The 20,268-nt window shown below is 41.9% G+C and overlaps 1 protein-coding gene across 5 annotated transcripts in view; it reads right to left on the bottom strand.

Annotated features, from left to right (window-relative positions):
* Positions 1-5,810: 5,810 nt before the first annotated feature.
* Dpp8 (dipeptidyl peptidase 8) overlaps positions 5,811-20,268 on the bottom strand; it is a 50,017-nt gene continuing 35,559 nt past the window's right edge. For 4 of the 5 annotated variants that reach the window (XM_051197758.1, XM_051197760.1, XM_051197759.1 and 1 more), the window contains exons 17-21: positions 18,308-18,454; positions 17,031-17,183; positions 15,360-15,502; positions 14,641-14,752; positions 5,811-9,879 (exon numbers count right to left, since the gene is read on the bottom strand). In XM_051197758.1, coding sequence (XP_051053715.1) covers positions 9,757-9,879; positions 14,641-14,752; positions 15,360-15,502; positions 17,031-17,183; positions 18,308-18,454 — 678 coding nt within the window. In that variant the 3' untranslated portion in view covers positions 5,811-9,756. Of the gene's footprint in view, positions 9,880-14,640; positions 14,753-15,359; positions 15,503-17,030; positions 17,184-17,809; positions 17,937-18,307; positions 18,455-20,268 lie in introns of those variants that run through there. The other variant, XR_007835312.1, reaches the window with a different exon arrangement.

Here is a 20,268-nt window from a genome sequence, read left to right as displayed (position 1 = left end):
CACCTGTGTACATTCACACAGAGGCCAGAGTAAAACTTTGGGTGTCTTTCTCTGTCATTCTTTGCCTCACTGATTCCAGACAGGGTTTCTCACTCAACCAGATCTCATCATTTTGGCTAGGCTGGCCAGCCAGAGAGCTCTCAGGATCTGTCTATTTCTATCCTTAATTCTGGGATCACAAATGTGCATTGCCATGTCCAGCTTTTTATGTGGGTTCTAGGGATTTGATCTCAGGTCATCATGCTCTACAGGTGACCTTAGCTACTAAGTCATAATATTTTTAGAGACAAGATCTTTTACTGACCAAGCAGGCTATGCTGGCTTCCACTAACCCTCAGAAATCCACCTGGTTGGGCCTCCCTGGTGCTGGGGTTGCAAATGTTGTGCCACTATGCCAGGTTTTTCACATGGGTTCTGGAGAGCAGATGCAGTTCCTCATGCTTATGTAGAAAGGCCTATACCTAAGGTGTTTAGGATTTTCACCATGAAGGCATAGATATATTGGATTGTATCGAATACTTGTCAGCAGCTTTTGCTTGCTTGTTTGTTGTTTTTGAGGCAGGGTTTCTCTGCATAGCCCTGGCTGTCTTGGAAATCACTCTGTAGACCAGGCTGTTCTGGAACTCATAGAAACCCACCTGCCTTTGCCTCCTGAGTGCTGGGATTAAAGATGTGCACCACCACTGCCCAGTTCAGCAGCTTTTGAGATAACTGTCTATATTTTGTTCCTAGTGCTGGAGGTTGAACCTCTTACCACTGAGATGTATTTTATAAGGAATTGATTTTTATTCTTCATCCTATTAGATGATTTGCATACACTGAGCCATCCTTCCAACCCTTGGATAAATTCAGCTTGATTGTAGTAAAGGATCTTTCTGTGTGCTGTAGAGCTCAAGTTGCTAGAATTGTATTGCTTTTGTACATATTTTGCATCTGTTCTTTAGGATATTGGTCTAGAGTTCTCTTTTCTGTTGTGAATAGAGATCCCAGAAAAAAAAATGCTTATATCTGCAGCCAACTGGTGACAAAGGCATAACGGAGTACATCAGAGAAAGGACAGAATTTCCAACAAATCAAAAAAGATCAGCTAGTGAAGCCTCTCTAATATGCTGTACAAAAACCAACTCAAAATAGATCAAAGTTCTGTTTTTATTTGTTTGGTTTTTGAGACAGGGTTTTTCTGTAGCTTTGGAGTCTGTTGTGAAACTCTCTCTGTAGACCAGGTGGACCCCGAACTCACAGAGCTCCACCTGCCTCTGTCTCCCCAGTGCTAGGATTAACGTGATGCTTCACCACCACCTGGCCTAGATCAAAGATCTAAATGTAAGATCTAAAACTGTGAAACTCCTAGAATAAACCATTGTTCAAGGTTTTGGTATAGAGCTGGGCATAGTGGCACAAGCCACATGGTTTTTGAAACCTCAAAGCTTGCCCCCAGTGACATATTTCCTCCACAAGGCCATACCTCCTAAAGCTACCCAAACAGTGTCTGTCACCAATTGGGGACAAAGTACTCAGATGCCTGAGAATATGGGGACATGTCATTCAAACCATCACATTCATATACATTAAAATAAGTTAGAAAAACATAAGCAAATAAACAAAAGTAAATGGCCAATAACTTCACAAAAAGAACTCAGTTTAATTAGCTACCAGGGAAAGGCAAAACTATACCATCACTCCAGTCAAATGGATATCAGAGAAAAATGCTGATGGCTATTTGGAGAAGAAATGCCAGAATGCAGCCTGCGGTCAAACTCTACCAACTGAACTATATTCCTAGTCCTCCAGTATTTATCTCTTATTGCCTTCATTTTGCACACATGCATGCATGCGAGTGTGTGCGTGTGTGTACACATATGCTTCTGTGAGTGCAAATGCCACAGTTTGTGTATGGAGGCCGGAGGACAACCTTTGGGAGTTGGCTCTCTCCTTCTACCATGTTAGTCCCCAGTTTGAACTCAGGCCACCTGGCTTGGAGGCAAGGACCAAGTAGCCCATGTATTTATTATCTGGAAAATTCTGGTAGTAAATATCTAGCAGGTGATTCCTACTTGACTTCACAGAAGCCCGAGGAGAAGCCACCTAGCTTAGGAGTGCTATCTTCAGAGCCTGTAACCCAACTAGAGAAAGAAAGTCAGTAGAATAGTATGGCATAAATAAAGCACTGACTCTTGAGTTAACTGTCACTGAATCCCAAAATGCTGCAGCAGGTGCTTTCTGGGCAAGGTCTGTCAAGGAAGGTTTTATCATTGCCATCTCACACCTGGGAAGACAGAGGAAGACTCAGGATATTGTAGAACCATGTCCAAACCCCTAAAACTAGCCGGGAGCAAAGGTGCAGCCAGGCTTGAAAGCTAATATGGGCGCCATTTTGCTTCTCCGCCTCTCTAGGGCAGCAATCACAAACACCATGTAGGCAAAAGTTCTGTTGGAGACTCATGTTATACTGACTGAAAATGGAAAGACTCAAGAGCCCCCACCTGTGCTGAAGAGAGGAAAAATAAAGCCAGGTCAGGTGACACAATTCTTCCCGAGTCACTGCCTCCCACAAGGTCTTGCTATATTGCCCAAGCTTCCTCAAAGTCTTATGCTCTGGCAGCCTCCTGCCTTGGCCTCCTCAGTGGGACCATGGTGTTTATCATCATGTATCTGCCTTTTTGTAAACTTGTGTTGTTGCTGCTGCTATGGAGACAGGTCTTACAGTGTAGCTAGCCTGGTTTCCAAGCTGCAACCTAGTGCTGGGAATAATGGTATGCACCATCATGCCCTGCTCAGATGTTGTTTGCTCCCCTCCCCCTTTTTTGGGATCTATCTATCAATCATCTATCTATCTATCTATCTATCTATCTATCTATCTATCTATCTATCTATCTATCATCTATCTTAAAGACAGGGTTTCTCTGGAAAGCCCTTTATATACCAAGGCCTTGAACTTAAGAGATCCACCTGCCTCTGCCTCTGCCTCCCAAGAGCTGGAATTAAAGGTGTGTGTTACCATTAGGCCCATCTGAATTTACTTATTTATTTTTGTTTTTTTGAGCCAGGGTTTCTCTGTGCAACCACCCTGACCATCTCTGTAGATCAGGCTGGCCTCAAACTCACAGAGGTCTGCCTGCCTCTGCCTCCTGGAATGCTGGGATTAAAGGTGTGTGCCACTATGCTTTTCTGGATTTATTTTTTGATTATGTGTGGGCTTGTCCATGTGAATGCAGGTACCTGAGGAGTAAAGAAGAGCTGAAGTTACAGCTGAAATCAGCTGCCTGATGTGGGGTCTCTGTTGGAGCAGTATATACTCTTAACCACTGAGTCAGCTCTCCATCCCCACTCCCGCCTTTCTTTTGAGGTACAAGGGATTGGGCTTCAGGTATAGTAGACAAGCACTTTATCACTGAGTCACATTCCCAGCCCTCAGTGAGAGGGCTTCATTTTATTTTTGTTAGACAGGGTTTTACTATGTAGCCTGGCTGGCCTTGTGCTAACCCTCCTGCTTCAGCCTGCCAAGTGCTGTGATTACAGTATCCCACACTCCACACCCTCACCAACCTGATAACACTCTTGAACATGAAGTGCAACAGAGATTGGCTTGGGAAGTGGGGCAGTGCTGGGGGTTAAGCCAGAGAGTTTACCACTAAGGATTGGTCCTATAGGAACATTTGTGGGTGGGAGGTGTAGCTTGTCCTGAGATCATACTCCTTCAACTTTTTCATGGCCTAACATAGGCTTGCTAAATATTTGGTGAATGAATGACATGCTTCCTTAAAGTTGCCTGGAGCTCTTTTCTTCATCCCCATCAGACTAGTGGGAGAGCTAATGCAAGTACCCAGCATGAGACAAGACCTCCCCTCTGGCAGGAGTGGTGAAAGGAATGAGGAGGAATGGACTGGAGTGCGGAGACAATTCAAAGCAGTTAACTGGCAAGGGCAACATCACAGAGCATTAGACTGAATCGTACATGGTAAAAGCCCTTTGCAAGTGTGCATGGATTTTTATGACCATGTGCTCCTTAACTAAGCCTACATAGACACCACACTTCACAGAACAGCTACGTGGTTTCAAGAACCAACCGGGCCAAGGAACTTCCTTGCAAAGGATGGCGCCTCCACCTGAGTAGATTGTTAAACAAGACCCCCTAACCAAGCTGCTTCTTCAAGGTGTGTGTGTGTGTGTGTGTGTGTGTGTGTGTGTTTGGCACTTGCTTGGGGCTTGGGTCTACTGTGTCAGTTGTTGCCCTAAATTTCTCTCTCAAGAACTCAAGTCTGGAAGACAGTTTAGAGATGACATGTTTCAGGAAGAACCAAACAGCAACCTTGACAATCCCAGTGCCCATGTCATACTGACACCTGTATTGGTCAGGATGGCTTGTTTTCTGAATGGCAAAGCCAGAGCAACAGATCTGTGTACAGCCAGACTGATGAGCACTTAAATCTCAACAGTTCCTGAAACCCCAGCAGCCCCCAAATGGAGCCACCCTGATGAGAGGATTCTCACATTGCTGTTGCTTTAATTCTGCCTGCTGTATTCAGTGAGTGGGTGGGGTCAGGGCAGAAGCTGTGGCCACCAGATGCCTTTAACACCTCCACTCATGCAGGCTAGTCAGAAGTCAGTCCAGGGTTAACTAAAATAAGGCAGTTTCTGCTGTGGTACCACAAATAGATGACATGCACATTATCACTAAGCTTAGTAACTGGAGTCTGATCCTGAGAACCCACATGTCAAAGACTCAGAACCAACGTCCAGAAGTTGCTCTCTCTCTGTCTCCACATGCACACCCACACAATAAATAAGTAAATGTAATAACAATAAGTTTTCTTTAGGGATGGACTAGGCCTAGCCAGTGACTTCTGGCTACAATCTCAATTCATTATTCAGATTCTGATGTGTCTCATATATATATAAAGACAGGGCTTTTCCAAGACTGAATAGTCCTAACTGGCCTGAAATTCACTATGTAGAGCAGGCTGGCTTCAATCTCACAGAGATATGCCTGCCCCTGTTTTCTGAGTGCTGCGAATATTTGTATTCTTAACTTTTATATACAAAAGATCCTAATATAGTTTACCCCATTTGTTCATGCTTTGTTTTATTCGTAACTACAGAGAAACTCTCTGTTCTGGACTTGCTGTGAAAAATCAGAATTGTTGGCTTGGGGATATAGCTCAGAGGCTGAGGACTTGCCTAATGTGCCATAGGCCCTGGATTTGCATCACAACTGGGAAAATAAGGATGACAAAACCTTCAAAATTGTCAAAGAAAAAAAAAAAATAACACTACACAGGGCTGGGATGGCTCAAAAGGTAAAGCTGTTCGCTGCCACACCTGATAACCTGGGTTCAGTCCCTGAGACTCACATGGTGGAAGGAGAGAAATGACTCCTACAGGTTGTCCTCTGACTTCCACACTCCTGTCATAGCACAAATAAGTATAATTTAAAAATTAAAGCATTATATTAAACTCTCTCAAAATGTTCAGACCCCCTATCAATTACCACTGGTATATTGCAGACACCCCCAGTTGCTCAGGGGTTAGCTGTTACTGCCTGGCTCCAAGCACCCTCAATCCTAGCATCTGGGCTGAGGGTTCCTGGGAACCTCGGGCAGGTACTGAGCAGCCCTCTGCACACCTCCCACTCAGTGCAGATGGTCAGTATTTGTACTGGAACTCCCACATAAGCCTGCACCTCAACCCTAACATCTCCCTTCATTATGAGCACATGACCTTGTGTATCAGTCACTTCACAGTCATGAGTCATCAAAGCAAAGTCTGTACAGATGGGGGAAGGAGACAGGGGGAAGAACACGCAAGTCAGCTCATTTCAGCAGCATCTTTATTGCAACCAAGAACCTGTAATAAAATGCAGCGAAACTAATGCTTAACATCACACGATTAAAAGCCATGGGGCTGAAAATGAGGAGACCCATATGCTTACTGGAGAGAGACATGCAGATCATGTACAGGTCAGCGCTGAAAACAGCAGGCACTTTATGTGCTATAATTAAAGACCCCCCCATTCCAATTTTGCTGAAAACAACCTCAATTTATATTAGGGTTACTTAAAACCAAACATGCAGACACAGCTGCTGTGTCTGCCAGGGACTTTTGTAACAACTGTCTAGAGCTGAGCACCTTCCTTGCACTAGCGGCTGGGAAGGCAGACAAGAGAGGAGGGGTGGGGCTGGAAGGGCAGGGGAGAGGGGGAGTGGGGTAGATGGTGGGTAGTGGGTGGTGGGGTGGCATTTCCAGTTCCCTTCCATCTGCTGGGAGAGGACCAGGCTGTGGCTCTAGTCTCACATCAAGTAGCTGTAAGATGGGCTCCTGGGCCTATGCAAGTACTCTGTGTCCCTATCTCCCATGACACCAAGGAAGACATTTATTGTAATAATTTTAGTTAACTTCAGAATGTTAGACGCTCATCAGAAGTACTGCTTCGTTAATATGCATGCTTAGCGTTGACTTAGGTAAAATTAACCATTTTTATGTGGTTTCCTTTAAAATGTTATATAGGAATATTAATAAATACTTCTTTAAAAAAAAACCCCGCCTTTCTTAAATGTTACATAACTACATCGAGGCAGGCCAAGGGTAGAGCCTGGTTCTGAGTACTAACCAACTGTGGGGTCTGGGGTGTTTTTCTCTCTAGAACAGTCTTCCCCTAGCAAAAGAGAACACTGGATTGGTTACGTTAGAGATTTGATCCAGCTGGGAAATTTATGGTTCTGTAACAATGTGGGCTCTGACTGGAATCATCCCACCTGCAGAGAGAACCCTGTGGTAAAGGCAGGAAACACCTGAACAAAAGCACACACATGCCCTCCGTGGCTCAGAGCTGTAAAGGGCTAGATGTGCATCATGACTGCATCTTCCTGTGTGAGGCTTTGGGAGAGTCAGGAATAGGAAAAGCCATTATCTCCCAGATAGAGTTACTTGCTCCTGCTTCTGCAAGAAGAGGTCAACAGTTATCACAGATGAGCAGTTTTCTTGGCTACTGTTTTGGGTTCTTAACAATCATCTGATGTAAAAGTCAGTCCATTCTTTACAGGACAGTTTCTTAAAGCAGTCTACAGTGACCTGACTAGAAGAACCCAGGAAGCTTCTTTGTCACCCACACAGACACAGCTCATGCTTCTGCAAGCAGGTTCAAGACTTCATTTCCTGATCTCAGGGTCCTGGATGAACCTCAGAGTCCTGCTGCTCTAAATGCTGAGTAGCTCTACCAGCTGCTGTGTGCCCTTGTCACTGAGCCTGTGAAAACCCCACTTAGATGTGTAATGAGTACTTTCTGGCTCCCATCAAACTTTTAGTTTCACGGACTCTTGCCTTTCTCATTGACATCCACAGTTAGAGGACAAACAGTTCTAGAGTGGCTTCTGATTGCTTCAACTAACCGATGTCTTCCACACCACTGTAGCTAAGCAAACCCAGTCAAGCCATCAGTATGCAAGTGAGCAAAGCACTTTCCCCCTTAGAGAAGTAGGATGACATTTAAATGACATGGTCATAAATGCATTCCTATGACAGCAGGAATGAAGGCAAGAAGAATCAAGGATAAGTGGAATTTTCTAAGGTTTGTTTGCATAAAGTAAGAGATGTCTTATTATGAAGCAAACTTAAGTGTGAGAGACTTCAAAAGGGTGGCTGAGAGCTACTTTATGTTACTTCTACTTAGAAAGTAAGAAGCAGCCCTTGGAGGCTAGCTGGTCCAGCAAATACCACCCTCAACAGTCAAGACAGATACTTAAGTCATTCATGAGGGAAATACTTTGTTGGGGATGGAAAGTTACCCAATCAGTTTAATTTAACTTTGAAAAATATAAACAAATTTTGGCACAAGAAAATGTCATAAGCATGAAAGTCAAAATAGATAGACATTAAGAAAAAATGAGGACTCTATCATACAGCATAAATACACAGCCAGCAAATAGCAGTCCTCTCTCCCCAAGGACAGAAGCCCATGGTCACCTGTTATTCCCAGGCTTTCTGAGCCGCCCACCCACCTCTGATGATGACTGTTATCATCCTCACTAACACAGAGTGCTCTTGGGAAAGGACAGGCTGTAGCAGGGAGAAAGAAACACAGCAAGTTTTCTTGGAGTGATTTTATAATTACTGTAACTTCCTAAACACTGAAGTTTGTGATTAAGAAGGGTCAAACCCACAGGTGCCTGACTCCAATGGGACCCACTAATACTGGAAACCCCTCAAGGGCAGATACCAACCAGCACTTGAAAGCTCATGTATTCCCTTCATAGTTAAGCAGGAAGGCTAAACCAGGAGAATGTCATGGCTGATTATAAGTCTGTTGATAGGCTTTCAACACTGACAACACCATGGTTTGTCAGGATTAGTTTACAGCAAAGAAGTGGTCTGGAAACTTTTTATTTTAAGCTAGCAATATTTAAATTACATTAAAATAAAAAGTTAGCTGGGTCATGATGGCGCACACCCCCTTTAATCTCAGCACTCAGAGGCAGAAGCAGGAGGATCTTGGTGAATTGGAGGCCAGCCTGGTCTACAGAGCAAGTTCCAGGACAGGCTCCAAAGCTACATAGAGAAACCCTGTCATGAGAAACCAAACAAAAAACAAACAAACAAACAAAAAAATTGGAGTTTAGATTTGTAAGGTTTCTAAAGTTGAAAGGAAAAATAACAAAAGCTGGAATTATAAAAGTACTCCTTTGAATGCTGACCAAGTAGCTGTGCTGGCAAAGTCTGACTTCCTGATTCTGGCTCCCAGCCACTCAGGGAGTTTACATTTACCTGGTTTTCTCATGAGTATCTCTGCTCAGTTCTTAAGCAGAGCCTCGCTGCCTCCTTTTCCCATCACTCCTTGGCCCAGGGTCTCCCCACTCCCACTGTAATCCTTCTACCTCCTGGAAACTCTGGAACATTTTAGTAAGGAAAGGCCAAATGAAAATGGGTACCATTACATTTTCAGAATACAAATGAATGCATACATTTTCTGCTCCTAAAAGGAGAAAAAAACTTGCCTGCTAATTTTCAAGCTCTTAAATAATTTGATTAAAAAAATTTTTTTTTTGCCTGTAATTGTCAACATTTTGAGACTTGTGATTAAATTCATGCTACATAGTTACTTGCCTTTATGTGAAAGGAAACCCCACTCCATCATATCATCAAAGAAAAAGGAGAATTACTTATACTAGATGCTGTTTAAATTGGTTAAAAACTTGTCAGAGCCCAAGTATCTTAGGAGGCCACTGAGTTATCCTTGAAAAATCATTAATGACTGGGAAAGTCATAAGCTTAATAGTAATTAGTTTGACATGCTGGATATACCCCAAGTAATGAAGCATAAGCTATTCAATTAGACATAAGTGCTATCAAATCCATAACTAGTCAGAGATCCTGGAATTGAACCAAACCAATCACTACTATCATCATATTTTAACAAACTCAGAAGTATACTGTAAAATCCACTAAATAAGTCCAAGAGGCTTATACTGCTAGTAAAAATGAAAGTAGGCTAGTGTGAATATGCAGTGCTGATGCCTTGCTTCTTTCAGTATCCTCATGGTACTGCTCAATCTCTTGGATATACGTCACTCAGTTCTGTATGCATGGTTAAGGTATTAGACTACTATCCATTAACTGCAGATTTCTGCATGGCACCAAATTTACTTTCAGAAGTAGATCTTACATGGCGGGTACCAAAGTACGATCATCCGTTCTTGTTTTCTCTATTGACTAACCCTCCTCGTTTGGTTAGACAGGGTACACCCGAGTTTTCACACATCAGAGTTATATCACTTTCAGAGCAGCAATCCGTGATCCAAGGTTCTCCTGAAGGTAGTGCAACAGGTGCAGTTCATAATGTTCTCCAGACTCGGGGACTCTGATGCTGTGCCTCTCCTGAGGGTAGATCTTCATAAAAAAGAGCAGAGTCAAGAAGACAGAGTTTAGTGATATTCCTCTTCGAAAAACTTTTTGGACATAGTAATGTATTTATTTATTGCTTTTTGAGACTGGCTCTCATGTAGCCCAGCTCAACTAAAATTCACCCTGCAGCCAAGGATAACCTCAAACTCCAGGATCTTCCTGTCTCTAGGCCCATGTGCCAGGATGCTTCCCAGAGATTTCTAACTGGATTATCACTATGGAACATAGTCTCTCTGTGGTACTACATTAATACATATTATCCTGTGGCTCTTCTTATGAATCTTTATACACCTAACCATAAGGATTCTTCAGTGGTTCATTGCCTGTGTGGTCTGTGGGCTTCCAAGAGTCCTTGAAACCCATTTCAAATGCCACACAAGTTCTAAATTACCTTTAACCCAGCATATGGAAGGTGGGAGGTGGAGGCAGGAGGATTATGAAATTAGGGCCAGCCTGACCCTACATCATGAAATCTTGTTTCAAAAAAACTAAAACAAACAACACATAGAAACTACGTTAAAAAATCTGTAGATACTGTTGGCCTTGAGTGTGCTTGTTCACTGGTTTGCTGTGCTGCTCTGACAAAGGAGAATTAATGAATTCAAGTGGTGGTGTCCTAGTGGGGCGTGTGGCAAGGCATTATATTATCCTGGAGCTATAATAGTCTCTAGCATATAGATGCAGTAAAAAAAGAAACATGCCACTTTCATTTAAGTGGTAGTAAAAATCAGAATTTTATAAACTAGAACCTTGAGGTAGACATCCCCCCCACCCCCAGACAAGGTTTCTCTGTGGCTTTGGAGCCTGTCCTGGAACTAGCTCTTTTAGACCAGGCTGGTCTCAAACTCACAGAGATCCTCCTGCCTCTGCCTCCCGAGTGCTGGGATTAAAGGTGTGTGCCACCACCACCTGGCAGGGGTAGACATCTTTTGGACCCTATGCTACATGATGTTTTAACCAGCAGCTACTTCACCTCAGTTGAATGAATTAGAATGTGGGACTATAAAAATATGAGCATGAGGGGCTGTCAAGATAGATAGCTCAGTGGTTAAAGAGCACTGGTTGCTTACTCTTCTGGAGGTTCTGGGTTCAGTTCCCAGCACCCATATGGCACCTCATAACAGTCTGAACTACAGTTTCAGGGGATCTGACACCTTCATACAGACATAAATGTAGGCAAAACACCAAAGCACATAAAATAAGAATAAGTAAGCCAGGTGTTGGTGGCGCACACCTTTAATCCCAGCATTCAGGAGGCAGAGATAGGTAAATCTTCTGTGAGTTCAAGGCCAGCCGGCTCTACAGAGCGAGTTCCAGGACAGGCTCCAAAGCTACAGAGAAACCCTGACTCAAAAAAGAAAGAAAGAAAGGAAAAAAAAAAAAAAAAAAGGCACGGGGCTTGTGACTATAATCCTACCACCCGGAAGGCAGAAACAGATGGATATCAGTGAGTTCATGGACAATCGAGTCTACATAATGAGTTCCAGGTCAGCCAGGGATATGGGGTGGAAGTGTGTGTGGGGTGTGGTAGACAAAAACAAAAACCAAAAATCCCAACTAACCAAATAACCAGCTCACCCCAAATACAATAAAAACAAAAATGTGATATAATAAAGAGTCAGCACTGGGAGTTGCTGATGTGGTATTTCCCATGTATCAATTCAAAACTAAAAATATTCATTTGATGTGTAATACATTAAATTTTTTTTTCAGATATTTTGTCTGGGTGTATGTATATGCAACAGGTGTATGCATGGTGCTTGAGATCAGAGGGCAGCATAAGACTCCCTAGAGCAGTGGTTCTCAACCTTCCTAATGCTATGACCCTTTGATACCGTTCCTCATTTTGTGGTGACCCCTCAACCACAAAATAATAGTAGTAATAATAATAATAACAACTATTATTATTTTCCAGACAGGGTTTCTCTGTGTAACAGTGCTAGCTGTCCTGAAACTTACTCTGTAGACCAGGCTGCCCCCCAAACTCACTGACATCTGCCTGCCTCTGCCTCCCAAGTGCTGGGATGAAAGATGTGTGCCACCACTGCCGGGTCATAAAATTATTTTTGTTGCTGCTCATAACTGTAATTTTGATATTGTTATGAATTGTAATGTAAATATCCGATATTCAGGGTATCTGATATTCAACCTCTCTGAAAGTGTCATTTGACTCCCCAAATGGGTCGTGACCTATACATTGAGAACTGCTGCCCTATAACTAGAGTTACAGATGGTTGTAAGCCATCATGTGGCTGCTGAAGAGTCACAGGTGCTCTAAACCCTGAACCATATCTTTAGCTCAAGGTGCAACAGACTTTAATGTGACAGAGCATGAAAATTTTATAAATATGGCTTTAGCTTTCTACAAAAGCTAGCTTGAGGACTAACTCGTTCTTCTCACTTCTTTACATATACTTACACCAAATTTTCTTCATGTATTTAATTCAAAATCTCTCTCTCTCTGTATGTGTGTGTATGTGCCATGTGTATGGAACTCTATGAGACCAGAAGAGGGTGCCAGATCCCCTGTAGCTTGAGTTACAGGCACTTGTAAGCCGTCTCACATGGTTTCTGGGAAGTGAACTAAGGTCCTTCCTTTGCAAGAGCAGCAAGAGCTCTTAACCACTGAGCCATCTGTCTAGTCTGTTTTCATATACTTTAGTCAAAACAACATAATACATCATACTGAATGCAGAAATGTGACTTCTAAAAAAGAATATTAATAAAAATAAAATAATAGTATTTTTATCAGGAAGTTGTTTTGGAATTTTCCCCCAAGATAAGTGTGATTTGTGTCAACATAATTTATTATTATTATTTCTTTATGTATTTTTTAAGATTTATGAAAATATACATATATATTTCTGCCTGCATGTGTGCCTACATGCCAGAAGAGGACACTGGATGTCATTACAGAGGGTTGTGAGCCACCATGTGGTTGTTGGGAATTAAACTCAGGACTTCTAGAAGAACAGACAGTGCTCTTAACCTCTGAGCTATTTCTCCAGTCCTATTATTGTTCCTTTATACCAAATATTTATCTCAGTTTTAATTCTCTATGAGCATCACCCCTTTTCTGGAACTGCTATGTAGCCCAGGTGAGCCAACTCCTGAATCCCTGCCTCAGCCTGCAAGTGTCACCATGCTCACCAACACCACAGAGAAAACCTACACAACAAGGCTTTGGGTTATGTAAAGGACTTCTGAGATCAAAAAGCTTGAAAACTGCTACTATAGACAAATATCTCACAATTTAACTGGGGAGAAATGTCAACTGAAACATCAAAAGGAAAGGTTGTAATTTCTCATTAACATGTAATCTTAAGGAATAAGGGGGACCAAGTAGCATGCATACTGGCATACCCACACACACTTGTTTTGGGGGGTAATGCATTTCACATAGCCTAGCCTCTAACTTGCTGTGTAGCTTGTGCTCCTGATCCTCCTGTCTCTACCTCCCAGGAGATGGGATTATAGGTATGTGACAGTATACCTGGCAAAAAAGCAGTTTCTCTTGAAACCATAAAAAAAAAAAAAAAAAAAAAAAAAAAAAAAAAAAAAAAATCTTTTTGCCCCCAAGACAAGGTCTTTCTGTATAACAGTCCTGGCTCTCTTGTAACCCACTCTATAAAGAAGGCTGGCCTCAAACTCATAGAGATATCCCTGTCTCTGCCTCCCAAGTGCTGGGATTAAAGGTGTGCACCACCAGAGCCCGACCTCTCAAAAATCTTTATTTATTTATTTATTCATTTATTTATTTATTTATTTATTTATTTAGCACATGGGAGCAATGAAGAAGGGTAATCCATTAGTTTTTATTCACATGACAATGTAAAAGAAAAGAGCAGTAAAAGATCTTGTAATCATGTCTTAAAAAAAAAAAAAAAAAAAAAAAAAAAATTCACCAGGCAGTGGTATTGAACGCCTTTAATCTCAGCACTCAGGAGGCAGAGGCAGAGGCAGAGGCAGAGGCAGATGGATCTCTGTGAGTTCAAGGGCAGCCTGGTCTATACAGTGAGTTCCAGGACAGGTTCCAAAGCACAAAGCAGTAAGAGAAATCCTATCTCAAAAAGCAAAACAAAACAAAACAAAAAGAGGTTTCTTTTGTATGTGTGTTCGTCTAAGTGTGTGTGTGTGTGTTTGTGTTTCCATACAAAAGTTCATGGAGACCAATAGAGGGTGTCAGATCTTCTGGAACTGTAGTTATAGGCAATTGTGAGTTGCTTGACTTGTCACCTCTCCAGCCCCACAATCAAGTCTCTGAAACCTCTTATAACAATAAGATCATGTAATCCCAGCACTCAGGAGGCAGAGGCAGGTAGATCTCTTGTGAGTTCAAGACCAGCGTGGTCTATAGAGTGAGTTCCAGGACAGACTCCAAAGCTACACAGAGAAACCTTATTTGAAAAACACAAAACAAAACAAGATCATGTAATATTTCCTCACCCACTAAAGGAAAGAATGGAAGCAAAAGAAGACAGGGAGTGGGTCCAGTGGCCACTTCCAGGTCTATAGGCTGAACAAACACAGACACATTAGCCATGCAATTGGATAGGCCCATGTTTCAGCCAGCCTTCAGTAGAATCTTAGTTTTTACCAAGACTAGTAACTATTCCTTTTACTTTATTGCTCTTGGGTAGAGTGAAGACATAGCTGGAAATAGCCTTATTCCTCATTTTGTTAGATTTCAGAGTAATCTTTCACTATTTACCACTACATTGAATTTGAAAATGTGAAATAACCCACCTGTAAGTCATATGGCTTTCCAGCCCTCACTAAAAAACTCAGCAATATACTGGTGTGTGCAAAATGAACATTCTCATCCAAGAACCCGTGTAAGAGGAGTAAGCGATTTGGTCTGGAGGAATAAAAATATTAGAAGATTAGGCAAGATAGCGGAAGAGCATTGGGGATGACAACTTAGCTCCTCTAAATTAACGACAGGTAATGTTTCTGTACTGTTAGGATGAGGACTCATTATTTCCAGTACTAAATCAGTAATATAGTAACCAGACACCACATGTAATAAAGAATGAAAAGAAAAGCATGTTCAGCTTCTAATTAGTATTTACTGCATGTTCCTAGAACATGTTTGTGAAAACAGTCACTGACATAGACACAACTACAGCCTTAATTTCTTTCAGTGTGAGCAAGTGCTTCATATATTATTTGTAAAGATAACATAAATAACCATAAAGACATTAAAAAACACTCCTCCTAAATACAGTATCTGAACTAGCTTTTAATTTGACTCTGAGTGACATCCATTCCACTCTAGCAGTTTAGCAGCTAGCGAAAGAACACATGTCTATACAATGGGGGATTTGGGCTAAATCCCCAGTACTGAGGGGGCAGAAATAGGAACTTTTTAAGTACTTATATAACTTTATAACTTATATAACATTAAACTTAGTTTTAGTTTCCAGTATTTAGTTTTTATCATCATTCTTAAAGCATGAACTTACTCTGAGGGAAACTTCTCCGCTTGCATGGCCACAGATCCTAAGTAATAGCCTTGTTCATTCTGGTCAGGGTGACCCATATAACGTTCCGTGTATCCTGTATCATAGAAGATCCACAAAGTGACTGGGGCCCCAGCAATAGCAACCTGCATATGACAAGAAGGATAGTCAGTTGTGTCCCAGAAAAGGCAGCTAGCAGAGAGAATTTCCAACGGCAAATGTATAAGCTAAAATTATCCTTGCAAGGCTCTAGCCCTTACTACTAGGCACACATCTCAGACATGCAGAAACCTGAAATCAGGTGCCAAGGTCACAAGTCTGATACTCTGTGAGTCAGTGAGCTTCATGTACCACAGGTATAACTCCCACCAACTCCTAAACCGGGGACAGTTGAAATACAAACTGTAAGTCTCTTTATCCAAAGAAGATACTGAATGAAAGTGTAAGGATGCCAGTGAGAACCAACCCCCACTGGGAAACAGGTGTGGCAACTGCCAATGCCATATAAAAAAGCTACTGTTTCACATTTTCTCCTTCCTTATTTTTGGATTTTCTCAAAACAGGGTTTCTCTGTGTAATAAATAGTCCTTAGTCCTGGATGTACTAAAATTCACTTTGTAGACCAGGTTGGCCTCAAACTCATTGAGATCTGCCTGCCTCTGCCTCCCAAATACTGCGATTAAAGGCAGATACCACCAACACCCAGTCAGCTTTTTTTTTTTCTTTCAACACAGAATTTAAAAGGATTGGACTATTTTTACGTAAAACATGCCTCATTTAAGGTTCCTACGTAGTTTTATATTTAGATATACTAATTAACTTTATTTTAAAGACAGTGTTTCTATTATGTAGCCCAGGCTTGCCTCAAGCTGGCAATCCTTCTGTTTCTCTGAAGTGGGTCCCAGGACTACATGCGTGTGCTGCCAATCCTGGCTACTTTGTTTCTAAAGATTACTTCTCATGAATAGGGAATGGTAGTGCATGCCTGTAATCCTAGCACTTAGAAGGTAGAGGCAGGAGGAGCAAAATCCAGGACCCTCTTCAGGCACACCAGAAGAGCCAGCAAAGCATGAAACCTTGTCTCAAAACAAAACCCCGAAACAAAAGATTAAAAAATTTCTCATTTAAAATAAAATCATATTACTGACATAAAACTTACTGTTCTTAAGCAGGGTGTGGTGCATACCTTTAGTCTAGCACTTGGGAGACAGAGGAAGAGGCAGGCAGATCTCTGAGTTTGAGACCAGCCTGGTTTACAGTAAGTTCCAGGACAGCCAGGATTGTTACACAGAGAAACCCTGTCTTGAAAGAGTAGGAAAAAAAATTTTTTTTTGTTTTTGTTTTTGTTTTACGAGACAGGATTTCTCTGTGTAGCTTTGGAGGCTGTCCTGTAAACTCACTCTGTAGACCAGGCTAGCCTCAAACTCGAGAGATCAGCCTGCCTCTGCCTCTCGAGTGCTGGGACTAAAGGCATGGGCCACCACCATCCCGTGCTGACAGCAGTTTTAAAAGCTATTTAACACTAAAGATACATTTTGCGTGCTGTAAAACATATAAAGCTGACATTCTACAATATTAACAACACCTGACCCTTCAGAAAATCATTTTCATGTGTCTTAAATTAACAGAGAATTCTGTCCAATTACAAAAACAAATACAATAGTAGCCACATACCCTGAAAATATCCGATCTCTGCATTAATGCCATCAGGGAGAGGTAGCCTCCATAGGACCAGCCATGGATACCGACACGATCCAAGTCAATGAAGTCATACTGAGACGCTAGGTACTGGAGTCCTTCCACTTGATCATCAATTTCTATTTGACCCTGTCAAAAATGGGAGATAGCTCACTGGCTCTTATATATAATAGTCTTAGAGAATTCTTTTAAAGCTGTTTCCGTGTTTCTTTTTTCAGATTAGAGTTTATTAACAACCGATACTCAACAATTTCCCTCAAGAAATTAAAAAAAAAAAAGCATTTATAGGTAAGGGCCTGCTGCTTCTGCTGCTACCCTGCTGTAGGGGGTTTAGTTTCCACATACTCATCAAGTTCTTTCCTGTCACTGCCCATACTGTCCCTATGGCTGCAGGGTGTCTCCCACACCATTTGTTCTGTTGTCTGCTAAGAGGCCAGCAACTTCCTTGTAACAAGCCTTCCTCTATCCAAAGTCAAAAATTCAGCCCCTTTGAGAGATTTATTAATTTTACTTCTCCTTTTAGCACTTAGTGCAATAAAGTGAAGGCCCAAACTTCCTTTCTCCCAGCATGATACTTCTAGCAAAACTCTGGATGTCCTAACCTACCAGTATCACCCAAGGTATCGCTTGGCCTGCCAGTGCACATAGTCTCACTTCACTGAGCCAAAACCAAAAAATAAAACAACAAAAAAACTTACATGAGAATACAACATAAGGTCAAAGAACTGGCTGTGGGAGCCCATCCCATGTCTTACTCAGCATGTCCAACACACTGGCAGGCACAGGACTGCCTACTGTGCAAAAGGAACATCGGACTGTCATCATTTCCCAAAGCAGCAGAAAGGACCTGGGGCATCTCTAAAAGGTAGCATTTAAAGCTTCCTGCAGAGAGAAAGAGGCTTGTCACAAGGAAGGAACTACCCAGTCGGTTTCCCTCTTCACAGAGGACAGAACAAATCTCAGTTATTCCTCAGTAGTATATGGGACTCTACAAACTAAACAAGCTGCCTCATGGCTAAGGTCAAAAATCAAACTGGAAAGGACATTTTTATGGAGAAGTGGCTGTACCTCAGCTCCTGGGAGATAAACAGGTAGATAGGAGTGAGGCTAATGTAAACCAAACGGTACCTCTTTCCCCACTGCTCAGTTGTAATACATTGTCCCTCACTCTGTCACTAAGGTCCTCCCCCAACTCAAACAAAGTGTAAGAAAATGAAAACATATGGAAATGAAAGTGTTCTATGCTCACACACCATTTTATATTTAAAGGCGCCTTCAAATTTAAGCCCTCGGTGACAGGATCCCCTGTTGTCTATCACCACAACCACATAACCCAGGGAGGCCAGGGTGTTCAGGCGGAAATACTTGACTCCTTTAAATCGATTGTTCACCAGCTGCACCTGGAAAAGCAACACATTTTCAGTGAAATTATGTGGCAGCATACAAACCATGAGAGGGACAGACACTGCAAAGGTTAGAAAGCTGAATGCACTTACTACTATCTTGCCTTTAAAATGTAAGTATGAAATGATTACATGTTTAAATTTACTCAAGTTTTTGCATGTTTATGCTGTTCTATGCTTAGTTTTACTCTCAAGCCTTCACAGCAAATACTGCACAACTGTAGACTTCATTCTAGCTTGGATAATTAAGATTTAAGTAAGGTAAGAGAGTTAATCTACCCCACAGAGAAAGTTGCTAAATTATATACTCTGAAGAGATATGCCATTCAAGTATCAGTGAAAAAGACAAATTAAGAACATTTTCCCTCACAACCTGTCTCTTCAGGAGTTGTAGCCAAGTGACAGTGGAAGATATAGATTTTTTGTTTTTGAGACAGCGCTGGCTGTCCTGGAACTTGCTCTGTAGGCCAGGCTGGCCTCAAACTCACAGCCTCTGCCTCTCGAGTGCTGGGATTAAAGGCATGCACCACCACTGCCTGGCAAGATGGAGCGTTTTAATGAACACTGTGATCAGCTCAGCTATCTTTTTCCTGTTAGACAAATTAGTGTAAAAGTATCATAATTTTAAAATTATTTTATCACCCCAGAGACTACACATTAAAGACACCGATGCATTTTGGTGCTTTATTAGAAATGGAGTTGTATCTAGTGAAAAGATGATTCAGTCACACCTAGCAAGTTCATGTTTCATAGCTCAGGGCACTCATGAAATGGTTGTCCCATGGGATCATGATGGAGCTGAGAACCTCCTGTCATCTAATGACAGTGCAGCTGGCGTGACATGGTACATTACTCCTGTGTTTGGGGTAATGTTATATAAACAAGCTACTGCACTGCCAGTGTTATGAAAGAGAGCACATGTAATTACACACTGAACAATGGCTGGTAACAGATGACTAGGTTACTGGTATATGTGTTTGTGTATGTGTATATCTGGCAAATGTGGCCCTGCACATGCTAGGCCTGAGCTACATCCTCAGGTCCCCTTTTACATCTATTTTTAGAGAGAGAGTCACTAAGTTGCCATGGTTGGAGTTGAATTTACTGAGTAGACGAGTCAGGTTTTGAACTTCGAATCCTGTCTCTATTTCCATCTCCCCTAAATCTGGGATTACAGGTGTACACCACCAAGTCCAGTTGATACGATATTGTAATCATTGTTTGTCGTGTCATCTTGCTAATGACAATGAAAAGAGTTTAGGGCCAGGTAGTGGTATGCACTTTTAATACGAGCACTTGGGAGCAGGAGCAGGGAAATCTCTGAATTCCAGGCCTGTTGTGGAATATTATTTTCAGATGTATTACATTTGTTTATGTTGTGGAACATTTATTTTAATGATACAAAGATGTGTTGCATTCTTTTATGCTGCATATGTGTAACTCTGTGAAGCCATGTTACTTTGCCTGTCTAAAACAACTGATTGGTCTAATAAAGAGCTGAACAGCCAGTAACAAGGCAGGAGAAAGGATAGGAGGGGCTGCTAGTCAGAAAGAATAAATAGGAAGAGAAATCTGAGAGGGGCAAGATCTAGGAGTAGGAGGAGAAGAGGACATTAGGGACCTGCCACCCAGCTACACAACAAGCCACAGAATAAGAAGAAAGGTACAGAGGATAAAAGTAAAAGTCCAGAGGCAAAGGGCAGATGGGATAATTTATTTATTCATTTTTAAAGATTTGTTTATTTATTTATTGTGTATGAAGTGTTCTGTCTGCATGTATTCCCTGCAGGCCAGCAGAGGGCACCAGATCT

The sequence above is a fragment of the Phodopus roborovskii genome, unplaced genomic scaffold, assembly GCF_943737965.1.
Source record: "Phodopus roborovskii unplaced genomic scaffold, PHOROB, whole genome shotgun sequence".
NCBI lineage: Eukaryota > Metazoa > Chordata > Mammalia > Rodentia > Cricetidae > Phodopus > Phodopus roborovskii.
Note: the sequence above shows the minus strand (reverse complement) of the source record. Positions and strands in the feature narration are given on the sequence as shown.